This window comes from Megalobrama amblycephala, linkage group LG1 (assembly GCF_018812025.1).
Source record: "Megalobrama amblycephala isolate DHTTF-2021 linkage group LG1, ASM1881202v1, whole genome shotgun sequence".
NCBI classification, from domain to species: Eukaryota; Metazoa; Chordata; class Actinopteri; order Cypriniformes; family Xenocyprididae; genus Megalobrama; species Megalobrama amblycephala.
Genome location: NC_063044.1, coordinates 2,144,827 through 2,168,316, shown reverse-complemented (window position 1 = coordinate 2,168,316; position 23,490 = coordinate 2,144,827). Strand labels below are relative to the sequence as shown.

Sequence of the window (23,490 nt, the reverse complement as noted above, 5' to 3'; positions counted from 1 at the left end):
CTAAATTTTTGCTCTAAGACAAAGCATTTTATTGCTAAAACTAGCTCCTAAATCTGTGAGAAGTTAGCAGTCAAGAGGACTCCTAAATCACTAAGATCAAATCACAAACAATCCTAATAGCCGTTGCTGCCAATCTGCCTCAGCAATCCGCCCAAAGACACTGAACACCATTGAGCCAATAGTGATGAGTCTTGGGTGCTGAACCTTTTCTTCATAAAGGCAATACATATTTTGATTTTTTAGATTTGAATCTACAATAAAACAGCAAAAATCAATCTTTAATAATGTCCGAATACCTGTGGCGGTTGTATTCACAAGTTCACATTTACAATCGAATACAGTAAAAAAAAAATATAAGCAGCGTATTTGGCATGCTGTCCAGGGGGATCGAGGACTCCAAGCTTGGAATTTAGCCCAATTTAGCTCATTCAGAAAACTGTTGAGGTAACTATAGTTGAGTCGGCTCTCTCCAGCTGATTAGATAGACCGTTTGAACAAGTTCTTCCCAAAAAACATCTTTTGTCACTTGAATTTTGCATTCTCGAGATGCAGACATGTAAGAGGCTGAACAATTAGCTGAACATTTAATTAGTGACATTTAGCATACATTTTAAAACCTTTATTTGAATATGGCAACATGATACCTCATTCTAAAATTTGTCTAAATCATTGACAGACTCCTCCCCATCACCCAATCACTGTGGCCCTAGTTGGAATAGTCAGTAAGCATGTTGATATCATCCATAGCAACAATGTCAACCCCGCTCTTACTTTGATTTCTGTCTATTCCTTAGTAAAAGTTGGTCTCGGCAGCTTTGTGAATAGAACTTTTACTGCTATTTATGAGAACTCTAAGTGGTAAGATAAAATGTTTCGTGAATACGGCCCCTGGTTGGTTGTAGTTCTGGAAAATTTTATTAAATATAAAATTAATAGTAGTTATTAAGATTGATGTGTTTTACGGAATTGGGAAAATGTGCATGGAAAAAAATTATATCAGAATATCAACTTGCCTACTAATTATGCATGCACTGTGTATTTGTATGAGTACACTAAGTGACCACATGTTTTGCGTACATAACCTGAGGCAAGCCTGTTAAAAAAGATTTGCATGTGCTGCTTACCCTTTAGTGCAATATAAATAAAAACCGCAAAATGGATTTTGATCATTTAACTTTATTTTTCAAAATAAACAACACATTGAGGCTGTGTGTGATAATCACTATACCACATACAATACAAAAATCACAGTTTACATTCATGCATCTCTTTTTGGATAAATAATATACTTATGTTTACTTATATTATGAAGTTGCTATATATTTTGAGTCATTATTTCCTAATCTAAAACAGTCCTTTAACTTGTGCTTATGTTAAGCACAAGTTAAACAAGCAAAAGAAGGCACAATCAAGCTTAGGTTTAAGTGCAAGCAAAGAATAAGTGCTAACAATATATATCTAAAACCATGAATCCAACACAAGGTCCTCCATTACACCAGGCAAGAACCTTTAGAATAGGGTTCTCTTAATCCCACCTGAACTAGTATGAATTTGATCAGTTAAGAACCCCTGCTTTAGGATAGACAGCATACTGGACAAGCTGCGGGTGAAACTGTGTTAAATAGGCTTCTGCCAGATGACACAGAGGCCAGATTTCAGTCAGCCGCTATTTCTACTGCAAAAGTGCAAAAGTAAGTTTCACAACAACATTAATCTGCTGCTGAACTCAACCACTGTTTATTAAAAAAAAATACAAATAAAACAATGAATGAATAAAAAATAAAATAAAACTTGAACAAGTTGTCCACTGTGACACTGCAGTATTGCTCATTTCTAGTGAGTGCAGACAGCTTTGTTGGTTTTAGTGGAAGCAATTTAGTCAGTCACAAACTTCCAGTGTAGGCACTTAGTGAGAATTCAAAACACCTAGTCATGTCTAACCCACATGCCTTCTTTCAATACTTGTGTAATGTGCGAGCGATTGTTGCAACACTGAGGAAATCACATGCCTCTAGGAACTTGAGGTGTTTGGGGATTCCCGTAAAATCCCACTGGAGGCAAGATTCAGAGCAAGACTGATATCTTCATAATCAAAAAGGCACAAAGACAACAAAATATCAAAAGCTCTTCATATCATCTACATGATTTTATCTCCACGTATTATAAATTACATTTCCAATCCTGAGACAGAATGTAAACTGTGACAACCCTCTGCTTAAAGGGACAGTTCAGCCAAATTTCTGTCAAACTCTCACCCTCATGTCATTACAAACCTGTATGACTTTCTTCTGTATATTTTTGAGAAATGTCAGTGATTTTGGTCCATACAGTGAGAGCCAATGAGAACCAAAATGGTTAAATATACAATGTTTTTTATGTAAGTTCCACACACACAAAAGATAAATGACAGAAATTTCATTTTTGGGTGAATTATCCCTTTAAGAGATTCAAGTAGAGATGAATGAGCAATGTATCACAACAGTATTTGTCCTTATGATGATTGATGTGGATTATTCTGAATAGGAGAATGTGTGTCTGCAGGGAGTAATTTACGAAACATTTCCTCGATCTCTAGAGGTGCATTCTCACATGAGAGCACAAAAACCAAATATCTGAGTGACCTCAGGTGGTGTAAATGTTTTCTTATTTGACCAAAAATAGGCCACGTACACACTGCTGCTAAATTCGGTTGTCAGTTCACCATTTAGTGCTTAATCGTGTTCTGTACACACACAGTTCAGTAAAATACAGGAGTGACAACAGCCTTCTACAACCGTATTAACTCTGCATCTATAACCGCCTTTACAGAAATTCCACGTAGTGTGTACAGAACTGAACTGAACAACTAGTTGTTAATGACGTTTTTAACGTGCATCGGAGATGTCTTTTTATGCACAGTGAATCACAGGGAAAGCACAAGCCTTGACTCATTCGTGTTGCCAGATTTTTCTAGAAAAATCAGCGAACAAGAACTAAATCCAAGTGCTTTATGCTGAAAATAAGAACAAAATATCGTGACTCTTGTCTGCTTACTTTAATAACTCCATACACCTGGTCACTTTATGAGACGAGCTTAAACAACAAACACAAAACGCTTAAAATAAATGTGATCATGGCAACACTGGCAACACAAAAAGAGCACGCTTTGTGTGAATCAGGCTGTACAAGCATTTAAAAAAAAAAAAAAAAAAAAAAACAAAAAAAAAAACATCACGCCTCTGTCAACCGTTTAGTTAAATTGCTGAAAATAACGAGTGTTTTGTCACTGTAATATTACTTTGGTCACAATAACGGATACCAAACACGAGAGATACCAGAACGTCGCTATGGTTTCCGAGCTGTCAATCATCCAAGTTTCGAGAGTGAGTCATGTTCCGTACACACATGTAACGATAATTTAGGGGATTCACTCCCGCATTTAAATGCAGTTGTCACTCCTGAAACTTGCAGTGTGTATGTGACCATATTAGTATGAACTCATGGATAAATCATGATTTCTGTGTGAAAACATTCACACATCGATGTGTGCATAAGCTCACTGAAACTGTTAACACACAACAGTACCTGTCTAAAGGCAGGAACACACCAAGCCGACGGTCGGCCGTCGGGCAGTTTTCCTTCGTCGGCCGACTAAGTTTTCTCAGTGTGTTCTGCACCGTCGGCTGAAGTTGGTCCTCGTCGGCTTTTTTTCAGCCAATTCGACATGTCGTGCTGCTTGGCCGTCGACTGTTGAGCGTCGGTTTTGGTGTGGCGGGGCAACTATAGACACAGACGCTGCCGACGTGAACAAACCCCGCAGTCTGCTTTCGTCGCCACTAGTTTGTCGGCATCGACTTGGTTTGTTCTGGCCTTAAATCTTAAGGACACTTCACTGGTACAGTGCTTCATTATCTTCAAGTTTAGCGGCTGATGATCCAATGCCAGCTTCCATTGACCTAAACCAACTGTTTTGTGCACTAGATCAAACACCTCTTGGCTCAAACAAGCGTTCTGGATATTCGAGGTGATTTAAAAGGGAACACCGTCTTTGTCACTTTGGCAAAAAGGAAGATCATGCTGTCCTGAGGTTTGAAGCCAAAGGTCAGTCCCTGAAAAACTTGTGCATGGTGTCTTCTCCTGAGTGCACAGTAGTAATAAAGTCCCTTGGCCAGAACACATCACATTCTGTCAGTATGACGGTGGGACGGACACGTCAGGCAGATTTGAGGGGAAGTACATCAATCTTCTCAGTCTTTAAACTTGGCTCCAAATATAGGTCCAAAAATTATGCTGGTCATCTACTGGTCATCAATTCATCAAAAATGATCATCTATATATAAAAAAAAAAAAGAGGTGAAGAGATCATGAGCAATAACGTGTGCCTCATAAGGTTTCATTTGTTAATATTAGTTAATGCATTAAATATATTTGTACATCATTATTTTAACAGTGTTGAGATTAACATTAACGAAGATTAATAAATGCTATAGATGTATTGCTCATGTTAACAAATGATACGTTAATGTGTTACCAAGATAACTATAAAAGTGTCCAGACCGCCTTCAGAATTCAAATTACAGAAAAAACGGAAATGGCAATGCCTAAGTTCCGTAAGTTGAATAGGGAAGGTGTAGTACGTACAGCATAAGCTTAATGAAGAACACGGAAGGCAGTCTGGCTCATACTCGTTGATCCTCGCTCACTGCCATTATAAAGCTCAGATTCGTCAGGATATTTATTAATATTTCTATGATTATGTTTGTCAGAAAGTCATATACATCTAGGGTGGCTTGAGGGTGAGTAAATCTTGGGCTAATTTTCATTTTCAAGTGAATCCTTTAATAAAGGCCTTCTGAAGAATCCATATTTAACAAGTTATAAAGTAAAATATCTAGCTTATTCAACTTGGGAAGAAAATGTAACTGACGTTGTGTCAGTTAAGCTTTTTTTGTAATTTCAATATGGAAGGCGTTGGACGTGGCGCAAGCATTTTGAACTGCGAGAGGCATTACACTTTCTTCGCAAGTTGAACACTGAAAGCTAGATATTTTACTAAACCTTAAAGTAAAGTGGTTTAATACCCCCCTTCTTGAGCTTGATACTCGTTGGTTCCATTCACTGCCATTATAAAGCTCAGATGCGTCAGGATATTTATTAATATAACTCCAATTTATTAACATAACACCTAGGATGGCTTGAGAGTGCGAAAAGTTTGGGGTAATTTTATTTTTAAAGTGAACTAACTCTTTAACCGGTGCTTGGAGCAAAAATGTCCCCCAATTTCAATGCAATGATTTATATTTGTGAGAGAATCACTCACTCCTTTGACCAAAAAGCTTTTGTAGCATATTTAATTCATAGTTAAGTGTATTTTTACTTGAATACTAAGCTAGACCTGCCTGAAAAACACTGCCTTATTAAAAATATTTTAATAATTCTTTGAAAACCCTGGTCTAATGCATAAAATCCAAGGTAGAAATAGATCACTCTTGTTATTTTACTATTTCTATCCCCAAATAAAAATATTATTTTTTATTATTAGTGTATTATTATATATTTTCAGTACAGTAATGTTACAAAATATTTTTATATAACAATGTACACTTATAACACTTGTGTTATAGTACCCTGGCATTAAATTACCAGTCTCTCTGACTGTCATGATCTGTATATCATGATTGTCTCTTTCTCTATATTTTTTTCCATCTATTGGAAAGTCATAGAAAGGCATCACTGGGGCAAATGGTAATGCTAAAATTGTATTTGCTATGGTCTCCTTAGATACCTCTATAGACCTTTACAGTGCTATAATTCATTTAAACCTAGAAATGTCCATTGTTCATTCATATATCTCTATTGAGAAGGTGATTTTGTGTGTTTGCAAAGAACATGACGGAAATTAAGTGAAGGTCTACATTTTTTGGAAAAGTCTTAAAAATAGTATTAAATTGGAAGTGCTGACACCTGCAGATACCCTGGAAATGTGTGCCGAAACTTTGACTCAATAGCAGTGCAAATGCGGAAGTTTGTTTTTTGGTTGAGACTAACCATGAGGGTAACATCCAAACACCAGGTACACACACATACATATTATTCTTGTTTTATTTTTCATTTTTGTTTAATCTCTATTGTGATGGTGCAGTAAAAATAACACACACACACACATATATATATATATATATATATATATATATATATATATATATATATATATATATATATATATATATATATATATATATATATATGTGTGTGTTATTTTATATTTATATATATATATATATATATATATATATATATATATATATATATATATATATATATATATATATATATATATATATAGCTCTCATTTTTTTGTTTTGGGAATTTGCTTTCTTGATTTCTTTAAAGATGATTTCCTTTTTTGATTTTTGTCTGTTCATTGAACTTGTGCAGTACTGAAGATTTATTGTGTGTGAATTGAAAACAATACTGGTGACATTTTTTGTTAGTTGTCCATGTGATTATTTTGTACCAAAACAATATGGTTCATTTTCTTTTTTTGAACATTTTCCTTTATTGTGTAACAGTTGACATTTTCAAAGGGACTGTTTCATTTGTATTTTATTGATAAATCATAAAATATATATTTTTTAAATATATTGTATATTTTTTGACGTGTGGATCGTTTATATTAAAATTTAAAAAAAAAAAAAAAAAAGGTTCAAGTTTGACACACAATCTTAACATTTTAATCAAAGAAAAAGGCATTTTAGCCAGAGCAAAATGGACAAAAAAAAAAAAAATACATTTAAAGGATGTTTTCCTTAATAGATAAAAACTAAAATAAAAAGCATAACATTCTTGTGCAGAGCTTTAGGGCTGGAACGACGCATCAATGTAATCAATTACAAAAATGTTAATTTGCATGGAATGACGTGTCGACGAGTCACAGTGTTTACATTCATCTCGAATCCCGTCATGTTTCACACAAAACTCCTGCACAGATGCTAATGGCTATTATGGCAGCGCTGCTTAATACAGTGGCGTTCATACAGTCTTTTGGTTTTTATGAGCGTGACAACGAAGAGGTGTATTTTTGTGATAGCAGTAAGTGTAAAATGACTATTGCAATGGGGAAATCAAAATAGCTTAATATAATTAGTCTGAGCTTTTGTTTTTATTTATTTTCACTTTTAGTTTAGTGAATTTAACTACTGCTTTAAAAACTTCTGCTTTTTTATTTTTAGATTGTAATGTTATAATGTTAGAATACATTGTGATTTGACCATTGTTTGCACTGGTTACATTCACTATTCACTTGTTTTCAGAGCCTTTAATATGAACATTGTTTGCAGGACAACACTGGGCAGGATATGAAATAATTTTTTAAATAAATACAGATTTTTTTTTCTAAATCCAAATAGAAAAATGTAGCAAATACCAAGATATATACCGTACATCGCCATTCAGCCAAATTCCTAGATATGATTTTTTTGGCCATATTGCTCAGCCCTACTTCAGTGCTTCTCAAATCAGTCCTGGGAATCCTCTACATTGCTCTTTTTCCCGTCTCTCTAATCAGACACACCCAGATCAAGTCCTGCATTCTCTGCTATAGGGTTGATGACCTGAATCAGGTGTGTTAAATGAGGAAGACATCTAAAAAATGCAGTGATGGGGGGTTCCCAGGACAGGTTTGAGAAGGCGTGGAGTGACTGATACATTCACATCATTCGAATGAAAGCCAGGGTAGGTCACAAATCATTTGTCTCACCTGTGTGAAGAAAACAACTTCAGGATCACCACCATGGACGGACAGAGCTTTGGTCATTGATTACTGGTGACGTTTCTTCCTCTGAAAGTTTTATTCCTGGTAAAACATTAAATATCTGTTCATTTTTCCACAGTTTTTCGTGCTGTTTAGAATGAGTAAGGGTCACACTTTATATTAGGTGTCTTTAAAGTCCACGTGAACCAGAAGTCGCAACCGGCTTCAGTATTGTGACGTATTTTCCAAGTGAAACAGAATTTTAAGTGAGAAAAACAGAGGGCGTGGTTGGTTTTTTCCACTGGGAATTTATTGGATCTAGAAAAGTGGGCGTTCTGTTCAGTTCACTGTCAAAGCTTGCAGCAGACTGACGGATGGGGGGGATGCTCTACCCAAACCATAAAACTGACGTCATCAGAGAAAGAAGGCCATTCCAGAGGGAGTACATTTTCAGATTTTGATTACAGATAAAGCCAATTTCTTTGTGCATGTAATAACTTGCACAGATGAATTGTTCACCACAAGACTAGTTGTGTGCTCTAATAAAGTAAATAGGGCCAAGTTTAATTTCATGACCACTTCAACTACTATGTATGCACTTGCATAATAAAATGTTAGGTACAATGTAGATATTTATTGTGTTCATGAAGTTTTACAAAACACTGCTATTGAGGTGGGATACAGGTATACAGGACAGGTGGACTGGTGTACTCAACAGTGTAATTAATTACAGCTGTAATTACATGCAGGTATTTTTCATAAGTACAATATAAAACGTGGTTACAAAATAAGTTCATTGTAACAAATGACTAATTTAAATGTTAGTACATAGTAAAGACACTTAATATAAAGTGGGACCTTAATAAGAAAAACTTTATACTATACCACACATTAAGTATTATTGTAATATTCAAAAATGATTACTCACATTCTCATACATTCATTTTTGTTATTCTCACTCATGCAGATCTATTCAGCATTAGGCTATATAACATTAGTCAAGTGTTTCTGAATGATAATGCAGAAGTCCTTTAGATACACACCAGACTCATCAGCTCCACGATGGCAGCACAGAAGTCCCCAGACTCTTAGCAATGGCCTCCAGATACAGACAAAAATGCCACCTGCGATAAGATAATTTAAGATCATTCAATCTGAGCGACCACTGTTTGTTACTGAACATCTCTGAAAATAGATTAAACCATTAACTAGTCTTCATCTAGGTTATAGTCACTTCTATTTAGCGGAATCCATCACGAAAATGTCGTCGTGTTTTTGGACGAGACGATTGTTCGCTAATGTCAACAAATCACTTCTATTTCGATGTGTATGATGCATTTAATAGTGTGAAATCGCTCCATCAACTCCGAAATAGTTAGAGATGATGATAATTTGATCTAAGCAATATTGGATAATCTCGAGTGCGAAACAGGTTGAAAGATGGATGAGGATGAAACAGCCCGCGCCGGTGTTTCGTCGGACGCTACAGTAAAACAGCGCATTTCTCACCTCTGCTGTTGGTTTCCATACTATTAGTATTTGGTGTGGCCATCAGTGTGTTAATATATCCTTTATAAACTTAATTTACATATGCGACAGGTACAAGAAAACTTCTCGCGGCAGCGTGCGCATAACGCGCGTCAAATTCGAATGGGAGGTAAAATATTAGCGACGCAAAGAAAAACGACACATGACGTCAGTAGGTTGCCATGACCGCTCCTTTTATTAAGTCGAGTTACACTCTGCATAATGTCATTATTATTCGACACTGCTGTTTGTCCTTTTTCCCTGCGTTTCTGTCTTTACCAGGTTCGATCTCTACTCCACTAACACGTCACTGTGCACTGTTTCCCATTTCCAGGTGCGCGCGCTGTTTAGGGGATTTTACTGTACATGGCAACCGCGAGTTCACAACTCTTGCATGAGTGTTAGTGGCGCACACACACCGCGAAAGATAAAGGCTTTTTTCTCAATAGCATACTATTTACTATTTATATAACATATAAAGATATAAAATAAACAGTAAATGAGCTCTTTTCCGAATCAAGCCAAACATTTTTTTCATTGACCAATCGGAGATGACTTTACATACAACCAATCAAAAATCTAAAATGACTAAATTCTTTACTAGGAATTTTTCTCTAGCCATCAATGTTCGTTACCATGGCAAATGTGTCCGTTTCTTTGTGAAAGCACAAACTGCCGTTTAGAGCGAATCTGTGTTTATATTTTCCTTTAAAATCATCGGTTCTGTTAATAATGTTCGTGAAGGAAGAGGCTTATTTTGCGCTTCTTTCTTTCTTCATGAAGCTTGTTTCTCTTCCTATATCAATGCACTTCCGCAACATTTACTCAAAATTCATATATAAATCAACATCAATCAGTGTCCAAAAAGTGCCTCTACAAGTCCCACTGAGAAACACTATGATTTGAAACAATATTTACATCATTAAGAAGACTTCGTTAATGGTAAATAACATCAAACAAGTGAAATCCTACATTTCTGCTAAACTTCAAGTTCAACAAGTGCTCACAAGAAGGTCTGTATGTCTTTTTAATTTCATAAACACAATAATGGAGGAAATTCTTACCTTTTAAACTCCTTTTAAATAATTCCTTCCCTTCTCATGAAATTTGTGTCAGCTGCTGCAAGAAGGAAATGAATGAAATCCACTAATTTTCTTCTTTTTTGTTAAAATATCGCCAGAATTAAATGGTCTTAATCGGTATTTTCTGTTCTTCGGTGTTTTCTGCAGCAGCAGCAGCATTATAATAGTTAATCTGGTTGTTTTAGAGAGTCCTGAAGAAGGCTGTGAGCACGTTGCCTGTTGCCGAGAAACGGTTGTTGTTCCCGCGCGTGTTCAATAGCGCTCTTCCTTCTTTGGTTGATTTTAGCTTTAAAGTGAAAATGGAGCATCGCGCCCCCTGTTGGTTGATGTCTGTCTATGCAAGTTAAATCACTCTTCAAAGATTAATCAACAACTTCAAAGCATGTAGAAGTAATTACTCAGAATGAAAATTTCACATCAGTATAAAATCTGACCTTAAATCAATACATGAATCTGTAGGGAAACAGCCTGTGAATACAAATACAACTAATAATCCATCATTTGCAATGTTTTTAAGAGCTTCATGGCCCGGTTTCACAGACAGGGCTTAGATTAAGCCACGATTAGGCCTTAAATTAAGGCATTTTAGTAGCTTTTATAAGCATGCCTGAGAAAAAAAAACATTACTGCTGTACATCTTAAACAAAACCATGGCAGTGACATATTTTAATATATCAGTGCAAGTTGCTTTCAGTTAAAGCAAGCTCAAACATGCATTTTAGTCTGGGACTAGGCTTAAAGGGTTAGTTCACCCAAAAATGAAAATAATGTAATTAATTACTCACCTTCATGCCGTTCCACACCCGTAAGACCTTCGTTAATCTTCGGAACACAAATTAAGATATTTTTGTTGAATCAAAAAAAAAACCAAGGTCTTATGGGTGTGGAACGGCATGAGGGTGAGTAATAAATGACATTATTTTCATTTTTGGGAATACTTACCCTTTAAGCCTTGTTTGTTGTGACATCCGTCAGCTGTGGTACCCTGAAGTACCAGCAGATGACAGCCTCATCACTCATTGTTTCCATAGACTCTGTTATTCCCGGACTTAATTTCCCAGTATCTTCTGCTCATTATTAGTTAACCTGTTTCAGCTGTGTCTTGTTTGTTTATTTCCCTGTCTATTTAAATGCCTTTTGCCCTGTATTATTTATGAAGTCTTGTTTGTTTTGGTTGATATTTTCTGTTGGCATTTCGAGCAGTTCTGATGTTTCTTATAGCTGGGTCGTGGATTCCTTGTTCCTGTTTGCCCTTTGTGGAGTGTATGTATGTACAGACTGATTAAATGTGCTTGACCCTCTGCCTGGTATGGACTAATCTAAGATGTGGGATAAAATAACCTTGGATTTCATCAAAAATATCTTTGTTTAAATTTGTGTTCCAAAGATGAACGAAGGTCTTATGAGTGTAGAACAACATGAGGGTGAGTAATTAATGACAGAATTTGAGACAGAGTGTTAAAAAATAAACTTATTACAAATTTCACTTTAATTTCATTTTTATTCAGTTTGGAAATAAGTTCTCTGCAGTTTCAACTGCCATTCAAGGCAGAAATAAGCTGCTGACCTAACTAAAACACTGTGTGGGTGTTGTGTTAACCACATCTGAGCACCAAATCAAACCACAATTCCCCCTGATTATCTATCTATCACTGGCTCTAATATACACTGCTAATAAAATTAAAGGAACACTTTTTAATCAGAGAACAGCATCAAGTCAGTTAAACTCCTGGGATATTGATCTGGGGTCTCATTTATAAAACTTTGCGTAGATTTCATCCTAAAAGTGTACGTACGCGCAAAAGCTAGATTCTGCGTACGCACAAAAAAAAGAAAAATCAGATTTATAAAACCATGCGTACGCCAGATCCTGCGCACAAATCCCTTTATAAATCCCAGTCAGCGGAAGATTGTGCATACGTGCATCTCATCTCCACCCTGTCTCCTCCCCGAAATCACCATATATGGAGCTTACGACGCCTAGTTTTACTATGCATAACCTCATCTGCATATCATTTCCATACACGTTCCCATCCACATGACACCATGGTTAACATTTGTGCCATGCACATTACATTGCTAAAAATCATTATTCTTGTTTTAGAATAAATATATCAAAATATGCATAAAAACAAAATTTTATTAAATACTTAAGGTTTTAGAATAGAGTTGATTCATTCATTTCCACTGGCCAAATATAGTAGTCAACATTTGAAGTGGATCAAAAAAGTTCATCAAAGTTGTCTTAAGAACTAAGTTGTCCTAAGAAGAGGGTCTTAGGACAACTTTTAAGAAAGGTTTTAATCCACTTCAAATGTTGACTACTATAGTATTTTAATTGTTTTAAACAATTCGAATCAAATTTATGCAGTTTTGCTGATAAGGTGAACATATCTTTTAGGATGTTTCTAGGCTATATTTTTTAGTGAAAACGGATAGGCCTACTTATTTATTGCAGTGTAAATAGCCTACATTTGTCTTTCTCGGCGCTTCACTTAAGTATTTTAAAAAGGAAACGTGCAAATCTTATCGTTTTCCTCAAATTATATCCTTCAAATACAGTGGTAATTGTTTAAAGATCCTTCACACGACATTAACACCTCCTGCAGCTGCGGTTATATATTATCATTGGAAATTTTCAAACAGGACAACGGACCGTTCGACCACCGAATCCAGCAGTGTCTTCCATAATATCGAAGTTAAGTGTGCATCGATCGTCGTTCTCGCTAAAATATTTTGTTATAACATCTGCAGTAGTTTAAAGAGGAATTATTGTGCTCCCAGCGCTCCTCGCTGTCATTAAAACAGGAAAAGTGATCTAAAGTAGCACATCTACTATCTGAATTCATATCACGTTTGTTTAACTTCTCCGTAATGACTGCGTAATGTAATTTCAGTGCTTATCGCCATTAGTAAAAGTGTAATATTATTGTAAATATGTATATCAAAATGAAAACGTGAGTTTCCATGCGAGTTTAAATTTAAACTGTTATTGTGAACATACACTGTACTTATGATTATGACTCATAATGAGGATTTAAAGTGGTTTTCCTTCATCTGCCGTTAGTCTCTCAGCTCACCATCGGTGTCGCCAATTCCCTTTGTCTCCAGAATGTGCGTACGCACGGCTCAAAGTTTGCTTAAAGGTGCGCAGATTCTCCCGTCAAGTTTGTTTTTTATAGATCACAACCTTTACGTGGGAACTGGCGTACGCACGTTTCCAGCCCCGTTTTGTGCGTACGCACCCTTTATAAATGAGACCCCAGGTCAGTTAAAGGATTAGTTCACTTTCAAATTAAAATTTCCTGATAATTTACTCACCCCCATGTCATCCAAGATGTTCATGTCTTTCTTTCTTCAGTCGAAACGAAATTAAAGTTTTTGATGAAAACATTCCAGGATTATTCTCCTTATAGTGGACTTCAATGGACTCCAAACGGTTGAAGGTCAAAATTACAGTTTCAGTGCAGCTTCAGCTGTTATATTAACAGTTAGTTCACACTTTGACCTGAGGAGGGCAGTAATACACTTAGCAGCGTCAACACTGCTGGAATTCAAATAGAGAAGAAGAAGAGAGCTAGTTCAAGATGAGCATTTATGGTTAAAACATATATAATTAAAAAAAAAAAAATTAAGAAAATGAGCACTGGTTTCTCTAGATAAGACCCTTATTCCTGGTCTGGTATCGTTTAAAGCCCTTTGAAGCTGCACTGAAACTGTAATTTTGACCTTCAAACATTTGGAGGCCATTGAAGTCCACTATAAGGAGAAAAATCCTGGAATGTTTTCATCAAAAACCTTCATTTCTTTTTGACTAAAGAAAGAAGGACATGAATATCTTGGATGACATGGGGGTGAGTAAATTAACAGGAAAGTTTAATTTGAAAGTGAACTAATCCTTTAAGTAGCAGAGGGGGTTGTTAATCAGTTTCAGCTGTTTTGGTGTTAATGAAATTAACAACAGGTGCACTAGATGGGCAACAAGGAGACGACCACCAAAACAGGAATGGTTTTACAGGTGGAGGACACTGATATTTTTTTCTCTACTTATCTCTTCTGACTGTTTTTCACTAGTTTTGCGTTTGGCTAGGGTCAGTGTCACTACTGGTAGCATGAGGCGATACCTGGACCCTACAGAGGATGCACAGGCAGTCCAACTCTTCCAGGATGGCACATCAATACTTGCCATTGCCAGAAGGTTTGCTGTGTCTCCCAGCACAGTCTGAGGAGCATGGAGGAGATTCCAGGAGACTCTAGGAGAACTGGACAGGGCCGTAGAAGGTCCTTAACCCATCAGCAGAACCGGTGTCTGCTCCTTTGTGCAAGGAGGAACAGGATGAGCACTGCCAGAGCCCTACAAAATGACCTCCAGCAGGCCACTGGTGTGAATGTCTCTCACCAAATAATCAGAAACAGACTTCGTGAGGGTCGCCAATGTCCTCTAGTGGGCCTTGTGCTCACTGCCCGGCACCGTGAAGCTCGATTGGGATTTGCCATTGAACACCGGAATGGGCAGGTCCACCACTGGTGCTTTTCACAGAGCAGGTTCACCCTGAGCACATGTGACAGACGTGAAAGGGTCTGGAAAAATCGTGGAGAACGTTATGCTGCCTGTAAAATCGTTCAGCATGACCGGTTTGGTGGTGGTGGTCTGACATGAGTCAGATGGAGCCTGGAAGTCTTGAGCCGTCGGACACGGAGGTGCTACAGGTTGGAATGAGACACGGACACAAATACACATCCTTACTTTCTTTTCCACCGTTTCTTTCTCCAGCATGTACACACTCATCCTCCAGGTGTGATTTTAGACCTATGAATGAAGGGTTGTTGATGTTTCTCTACCCTCTTCTTCTCTGTGCCGGTCAGTAGCAGCTGTACTCCATGAGCAAGGACATGCAGGGCCGGATGGTGGAGCTCATACCCCGACTGACAGAGGAGAAGCTCATAGAGCAGTTACTCACTGCCAATGATGACATTAACACCACGTTTGCACAATATCACAGGTTAGAGGCATGATGTTTGACAACATTTCATGAATAATTCATATATCAACTTTCACTTCAGGCAAATGGAGACCTGCAAGGTGTAAATGTGTTGTAAAAGAAATTTGGTGAATAAATATCTGACTCATGATAGATAATCCAAACAATCCTTTTAAAAGGTCTTTAATATATTAATATTAGATAACCTGAACAACTGATGTGTATTTTAACAGTTCCATCGTAAAGTTCACTGTTTTTTTTCCTTGCAGAATCTCACACACTATAAACACAAATAGCATACGACTTTATCTTCATATGGCAGAAATAGAAACAACAGTATGCTGTATCAAACCAAAAACTGTTCACATCCGTGATTAGTAAGAAGACACCTGACCGTCACATGTACTGCCACCCAGTGGAAAACAAAATCACTGCATGATAAACTTACAAAAAATGCCTTGGCCAGGGTTATTATGCTAATTAAAATGGAAAGACTTTGCAATAACTTGGTCTCATTGGTTAGTTAATTCAAAATATTAATAAATGTTCCCATTGTCCTGGATGATCCTAATTAATATCGGCAATTGTGGGAACTATGAAACGTTATAAATAGAGGAGCGCTCTTTTATAATGACAGGGTTCCCTCGATCATGGAAAACACTGAATTTGAAAATTGGGGGGGGGGGGGTTTGTTTTTTTATTTTAGACTTGGGAAATAATTATTAATCTTAAACATTCATATAAATGTATATATTTCTGTAAATATATTACAAATATATTTTTAGTTCAAATCCTTATAAACTAAGCATGAGTGACTGGAGAAGTCATAAATTAATTTGCTGAAAGGTTTGTGTGTATCCCACATCAAATTACTTTAATAACTTGTGTTGCTCAGTGTTGCTCAACTTCTCTTTCTTCAGATTTGAAAGGCATCTCAACAGACAGAGCAGTACACAGTCTGTAAGAATATATACATTTGATATTAAATACTGCTGATTTAATCTATAGATAGATTCTTTATTTGATTCATTCTTAATTCATTGTTTTATTTCAGAATCCAGCTAATGCAAACCTCATTGACTTTGGTACTTCCAACCAATCAAAGGCAACAAATGGTGCTCACAGTGCAATCAGCCAATCAGCAGTCCCCACACTATCCAATCAGATGGCAGGATTGAGTAAGTGCCAATTTTGCTCATATTTTGCTCACATTTTATTCTTTGCTGTCAATAGAGGCCTCACTGAGCCATTGGATTTCATCAAAAATATCTTAATTTGTGATATTTTTGTTTTGAAGATGAACAAAGGTCTTACAGGTGTGGAATGACATGAGGGTGAGTAATTAATGACATTTTCATTTTGGGTGAACTAACCCTTTAAGTGTAATGCTATGTGTTAAGGGTTTATTAGTATCACTAATGCTAAGTATGAGCAATATTAATGCTTGTCTTAGTAAACGCCACTTAAAAATTGTATTGATAGTCCAGAAAGCTGTGCAGCTCTTGAGGGACTGGCAGCCATACAAAGAGCGACAGGACATTGTTGCCTCAGTTTCATTGGATGCTTGAAAAGGGAATGGTGGGTCTGATTGGCTGATGAGACAGTCAGCCTTTAGTGTATGGCCCTGTCCCAAATGGCACACTCCGGACTTGTGGACTTCCTCGGAGTCCACACTTTGGTGACATCATGTAGTGCAGACCTATAGGGCCCTTGGCGCGAGTCCACAAGGGTGCATTGAGAGGTATTTTTGGGACAGAATCGATCGTCACGCCGGAAATAACGGTCTGGTTGTTTTTTGACAGGAGCTGCAGGTTCGGGGATAATATTTAGCATCAAGAACAGGTTTCTTTTCTTTTGCAAAATATTATCTCCATGTCAAATACACAGCCTGCTTTTGCTTATGCCACCTAGGTATTAGGCAATATATACATGCTTATTTAAATAATGTATACAGTTGTAATAATACATAATGTTCCATTTGAACTAAGATTACAATTTTAACGCATAATAAACATGTGCGTGAATTTCAGATGAATTTACAGGTTTAAATATAAATACTAGGTTTACATATGACTGACATTCGGTTCTATTTATTTAATGAATCATAATGCGATCGTATTATTCAACGCGCTATTATTATGTTTGAGATATCAACCACTGGTCGATGACCATAATGTTTGTATAAACTGTAGGTAACAACTGGTAAAATGTACACCTAGGTCATAAAAACCGTAATGATACCTACACTTAAATAGTTTCTTCTCAGCCATGTCATCAATTGCTCTTGAGTGAAATCTCCTCCCATCCGTTGTCTGATTGGCATTTCGCAAAGATTCCTGGGTAGTTAAAGTGTGCGGAGCCTGCATCTATGCGGGCTTCGCGGAAGACCGCTTCAAGGGTACAAAGGGGACGCTGCTGAGCACACTTCAGAGCGTTAAAATGCTGAATGGGACGGCCTACGGACTCGTAGACTCGGCGAGCACGCGCAATTTAAGTCCACGAGACCGAAAGTCCACATGAAGTGCGCCATTTGGGACAGGGCCTATGATGTGCTGTTGGTCGAGCTTATGTATCTGCTGTTCTGGCCTTGTTTTTCTTTTTCTTTCAGCATGTCAGTTTTTTTTTTTTTTTTCCTCCTTCAGTAAACGATGAGTGTCGGCTGTCTTGCTTTTGTGTCGCCTGCATGTTTGGAAATGCTTCATTATCTTTATTTGCTGAAGGTTCTGTGGGACTTTTTGGTGTTTAGTTCATTCTGTCCGTAATTTTAGTTCACCCCAAAATGAAAATTCTGTCATTAATTATTCACCCTCATGTCATTCTAAACTCATAAGACTGAAACTAGTTAAAAATTACAGTGTGAATGTTAAGTGAACCAGGACTAAATGCATTTTCTTTTTTTGGTCCGGACCAAAAAGAACTGAACTACAAGTGTGAACACACCTTTAAAGTAGTGTGAAGCTTGGTTGAGATGGTGTGGTTTGGAACTGATTGTTGTACTTTAATATGCTAATGTAAATTCATATTTTTTCTTCTGCTGTCAGTCAGAGTGAAGTGATGGATGACATTGAACAGTGGCTTGATGTTGATGATGTGAGTAACATGTCTTAAACCTCTAACTGGTTGCTAAGGATGGGAATTGTAGGAGATATAACAGTTGTGGCTCCAATTCCACTTACAATTTCTGATTTCTTTGCCATTTATTGAATTATTTTTTTTTTTTTTTTTTTTTTTTTTAGTATTTTAGTTTTTTTAGTTTTGGATTAAATTCCCCCATTACATCAGCTATGAATTTTAACATTTTAAAAAGTTAAAATAGAAAAGTTATTTTAAATTGTAATATTATTTCAGAATATTACAGTTTTTACTGTATTTTTGATCAAACAAATGCATCCTTTGTGAGCATTTCTTTGGTTAGTAGTGTATATGAATTTGTATAACTATGCTTTGTCAGTAATTACTCAAACTTTACCACAAAATAGTGTTAAAAACAGACGATAAAACCGTTAATTTCAACTTGAACATGACAAAAGTAATGATTAGCAGTTCAGTATATCAAGAACTGCTCCAACTGATTTAATAATTAATCACTTATTTACATACTGTTTACATTTTGTTGGTTTATTTAAAAAAATATTGTCAACTGAATTGTTGCACTGAAACGTGCAATAAAACCAGAGACATTTATGAATAAAGTTTAAGTGGGTGCATTTGGATCTCATGTCATCTTAAAACACTGATTATTGTGAACTCTTTTTAAGTTTGTATTTCATGTGTATTTTTGTGTTCCAGGAAGATGATTATGAGGGAGTGACTAGTGAAGGTGGTACTGTGGTGGTGGTGTTTTTTTTTTTTTTTTTTTTTTTTTTTTTTTTTTTTTTTTGCAAGCTTATGAAATATGGCTAGTATGATAATGCTTTCTGCTACAAATAAGATTGTATTACTATCAGCACCATGTAACATTTTGCCATATTAAAATCAAAGCAGATTTAAGTTAACAGCAAAAATGCTAAGATATTAACTTCTGCATACTTGGTTATATCAGTTGCCAACTTTTAAAGCTTTTTTTCCCCCTACTCCCATTCTGTTTGTATGATCCAGTCTTCATCTTGTAAGAGGTTCAGTCTATGAAGCTCATTTCTGACCTGCCGGATGTCCTTATGTCCTTATTTAGTCATAGACACCTACGCCTCTGACATCAACTTGTGATCAGTACTCGGTCACAGTCTGCTTGTGGTTTTATCACATTCTCTGTACCCTTCCTCTGCCCTCTTCTTTTTGTCAATCTGCAAACGCTTAGCTCAGTAATTCAGCTTTTTCTCACTTGCAGGTACTTTCCAAACCCAGCTATTAGGCTTCTTAAAAGCATTTTTTCATATGGTACTTCCTACTGTATGTCTATATATGGCATTTCCTATTGTGTCTCTCAAGTATTCTGCAATATTTGATATGTTTATATCTAGGCAAGCAGCATTTCTTACAACAGACATGTGAAAGACTAATTTCAGTGTCTCATCTCTTTCTCATCCTCAGAGTTTGATAAGTTCCTAGTGGAAAGGGCGAAAGCAGCTGAACACCTTCCTTCGGTCAAAGCATCATACAAAGACCCTGGCCATTCACAGCTGTAGTTCTGGACTGGATTTGCATAATCTCTATATAAACATGTTCATAACATTTGTATTTCAGGTAATAACCATGAGCTCACTGTTCAGTTCGTTTTTAGTATTTTTGGTTTATTTCTAACCATGTTATATTTTGATCAAACTTTGTAAAACTTTAGGTGTGGGTTTTGTCGATGTCTCGTATTACACCAATTGTGATTTTGCGGATACCACCTTATGAAATATTTTTATAACTAGACACTCCTTTAATTTTCTTTAAATGGAGAAAGTATCCATAAAGAACTTTATTGCTCTTGATTGTTGAGGTTAAAGCTGTTGTATGTAAATACACTAAATATGTAATATTAGTCTGTTTTGAAGGAAGTGGATTTTACAGAAGTTAGTAGGTTAAGTTTCTTTCTTACAATGCATGTGATTTCCGTCTGCAGGCTGCTGGATGTCTCTAGTATTTGTGCTATAATCTATGTACAACCTTATACAGTTCATATTAGGGGTTATGTTAAAATATATTCAATAAAACTAAGGTTATTTTAAAATCTTTGTTTATAATTTGCCTTTGCCTGATGACGGTCTTTAAAGTTGGCACAGTACCTACAACCTGTATATTTGTACAATAATGCAGTGCACAATAACTCCAACTGACCACGTTTTGCATACATAACCTGAGGAAAGCCTGTTAGAAAAGATTTGCATGTGCTGCTTGCCATCTAGTGCAATATAAATAAAAGCCACAAAATAGATTTGGATCATTTGACTTTATTGTTCAAAACATGTAACACATTGAGGCTGTGTATCATCCACATTGTCGACGACCCCCCCCCCCCCCAAAAAAAAACATCGACACTGTAACCACATACAATACAAACCAACTTCTTAATTGATACAGTATTTTTCATACATATATATTTTTGGATAAATAATATACTTGAATATTAAGCAACTTCATAATATAAGACTTTACTTAAATGTAAAACAATCCTTTAACTAGCACTTGTTTTATGTCTAAATAAATAATAGCAAAAGAAGGCACAATCAAGCTTAAGTGCAAGCAAAGAATAAGTGCTAACAATATATTGATCTAAAACCAATAATTCTACAGTCCTCCATTACACCAATCAAGAACCTTTAGAACAGGGTTTCTCAACCGATCCTGATCAAATCCACCTGGAACTAATGAATTTGATCAGCTGAGAGTTAAGAAACACTGCTTTAGGATAGACAGCATTCTGGACAAGCTGTGGGTGAAATGTTGTAAATTAGGCTACTGCCAGATGAGAGAGGCTAGATTTCAGTCAACCGCTATTCAAACAACTTTGTTGGTTTTAATGGAAGCGATTTAGTTTGGCATTAACTTCCAGTGTAGGTACTTTGTGAGAAATCAGAACACCTTATCTTGTCAGGACAAACACTAACCCACATGGCTTCTTTAAATACTCAGGTAACGCGAGCAAGTGATTGTTGCAACACCCCTGAGGAAATGTTTCTAGGAACTTCAAGTGTTTAGGTATTTCCCTAAAATCCCACTGGAGGCATTCTTTTAGATATGAAGGTTCAGAGCAAGAAAAAAACCTTCATAATCAACAATAAAAAATATCAACATGATTTTATTATAAATTACATTTCCAATCCTGAGACAGAATGTAAACAGTGACAACCCTCTGCTTAAAGGGACAGTTCAGCCAAATTTCTGTCAAATTCTCACCCTCATGTCATTATAATCCTGTATGACTTTCTTCTGTATATTTTGAGAAATGTCAGTGATTTTGGTCCATACAGTGAGAACCAAAATGGTTAAATATACGTTTTTTATGTATGTTCCACAAACACAAAAGATAAGTGACAGAATTTTCATTTTTGGGTGAATTATCCCTTTAAGAGATTCAAGTAGAGAAGCATGAGCAATGTATCACAACAGTATTTGTCCTTGGCTGCATTTACACTTCAAGTTTTAAAGGATTAGTTGGATGGATGGATGCACTTTCTTCAGCTCATACTCATTGGTCCTGTTCACTGCCATTATAAAGCTCAGATGCGTCAGGATATTTATTAATATTTCTCTGATTATGTTCATCAGAAAGAAGAAAGTCATATACACCCAGGATGGCTTTAGGGTGAGTAAAGCTTGGGCTAATTTTCATTTCGAAGTGAACTAATCCTTTAATGCACAGATTCGTCTGTTGTTTTTGGCCTGCCTGTTTACATTTACTTTAGACACGAATCGCATCCGATATCTGTGTTTACATTAATTCCGCGGTTGCCCAAAGTGATCGCCTTACTACGCACATGGCAGACCCTCAAGTTTCGAATGGCCCTGCTATTAAAATGATTTATATATTCACATGGCCATGATCATTTGCCAACATGGACAGGTTAACAGCTGTCATTGATGTTTTGCAGTCCTTATGATCATTAATGTGGATTATTCTGAATGGGAGAATGTGTGCCTGCAGGGAATAATTTACATAACATTTCCTCAATCTCTAGAGGTGCATTCTCACATGAGAGCACAAAAACCAAATATCTGAGTGATCTCAGGTGGTGTAAATGTTTTCTTATTTGACTAAAAATACTAGTATGAACTTATGGATAAATCATGATTTCTGTGTGAAAACATTCACACATCGATGTGTGCATAAGCTCATTGAAACTGTTAACACTTAAAACAACAGTACCTGTCTAAATCTTAAGGACACTTCACTGGTACAGTGCTTCATTATCTTCAAGTTTAGCAGCTGATGATCCAATGCCAGCTTCCATTGACCTAAACCAACTGTTTTGTGCACTAGATCAAGGCTTTCCAATAGGTTGCACATGAGGGGGGGAAAAGTAGATCTTCCACTTAAGAAGAGATGTGCACTTTTTATTTTAATATATCTCTATACATAAATATTATGTTCTACTTAAAACCTATAGACCAATTTGGTGTTTGCAAACAGCGATGACGTTTTTTATGGGCGGAGCCTACCTGGTTGCAGAAAATGACAGTTGAGCAGTGGCAGTCTATGGAAGCCACGAAATAAAAGAATAAAAAAAGTTAATTTCGAGTTTATATCTCACAATTCTGACTTTTATTTCTCACAAATCTGAGTTTATATCTCACATTTCTTACAAAGAAAAACAGAATTGTGAGATATACTCGTTATTCTGTCTTTTCTGAATTGCAATTTATCCCGCAATTCTGACTTTTTTCCCCTCAGAATTGTGAAATAAACTCACAAATGCAGGAAAAAAGTCAGAATTGTGAAATACAAATTTTATAGACTATGTTTAAAAGTTATCTATGTAAAATGTTATAGGTTTAAATATTATTTCATGCTGTAACTGCTATGTATGTATGTCCTCTGAACTGCATATGTGAATATTATGTACACTTACTGTTTGCATCAAATTCCAACTTTAATAGTAGACTAATCCTTGCAGGTGTCATCAGTCCAGTCTGTGAAACGTCTCCGTTTAGCTTCAAAGGACGTTTTCAACGATGGTTTTCTTTAAAAATGAAGACTATATTTTTTTTGCATTCTGATTCCAACATCCAGAGGCACAACAAA

General features: G+C 36.2%; 1 protein-coding gene and 1 long non-coding RNA gene across 6 annotated transcripts; one reads left to right on the top strand and one right to left on the bottom strand.

Annotated features, from left to right (window-relative positions):
• Nucleotides 1-1,160: 1,160 nt before the first annotated feature.
• On the bottom strand, nt 1,161-10,593 carry LOC125249329. Of its 2 annotated transcripts, none has more exons than XR_007180546.1 (4): nt 10,324-10,593; nt 8,776-8,856; nt 7,739-7,834; nt 1,161-4,309 (listed from the first exon to the last, which is right to left on the bottom strand). It is a non-coding gene; the product is annotated as an uncharacterized LOC125249329 (long non-coding RNA). The 2 variants fall into 2 exon arrangements; XR_007180542.1 differs by lacking the exon at nt 10,324-10,593 and adding an exon at nt 9,242-9,423.
• Nucleotides 10,594-14,468: 3,875 nt separating this feature from the next.
• Nucleotides 14,469-20,682, top strand: LOC125249112 (TOM1-like protein 2). Of its 4 annotated transcripts, XR_007180529.1 has the most exons (8): nt 14,469-14,646; nt 14,677-15,051; nt 15,211-15,344; nt 16,244-16,283; nt 16,378-16,501; nt 18,365-18,413; nt 19,113-19,143; nt 19,854-20,682. XR_007180529.1 is itself a non-coding variant. In XM_048161427.1 (7 exons), the coding sequence occupies exons 1-5, from the start codon at nt 14,998-15,000 to the stop codon at nt 18,376-18,378; spliced, it is 366 nt and encodes a 121-aa protein (XP_048017384.1). In that variant the 5' UTR covers nt 14,476-14,997; the 3' UTR covers nt 18,379-18,413; nt 19,113-19,143; nt 19,854-20,682. The 4 variants fall into 4 exon arrangements, 3 of the variants coding, with proteins under 3 accessions (XP_048017450.1, XP_048017308.1, XP_048017384.1); XM_048161427.1 differs by having other exon boundaries at nt 14,476-15,051; XM_048161493.1 differs by lacking the exons at nt 18,365-18,413; nt 19,113-19,143; nt 19,854-20,682 and adding an exon at nt 16,621-16,670 and having other exon boundaries at nt 14,471-15,051; nt 15,208-15,344.
• Nucleotides 20,683-23,490: the final 2,808 nt, after the last annotated feature.

Bases quoted from the DNA above. Each gene is read 5' to 3' on its own strand.
- LOC125249112 (XM_048161351.1), top strand. From the start codon at position 14,998: ATGAGTCAGATGGAGCCTGGAAGTCTTGAGCCGTCGGACACGGAGGTG. The intron at 15,345-16,243 runs GTTAGAGGCATG...CTCTTTCTTCAG, and splicing joins ACGTTTGCACAATATCACAG to ATTTGAAAGGCATCTCAACA. The intron at 16,502-16,620 runs GTAAGTGCCAAT...TTTGTTTTGAAG, and splicing joins CAATCAGATGGCAGGATTGA to ATGAACAAAGGTCTTACAGG.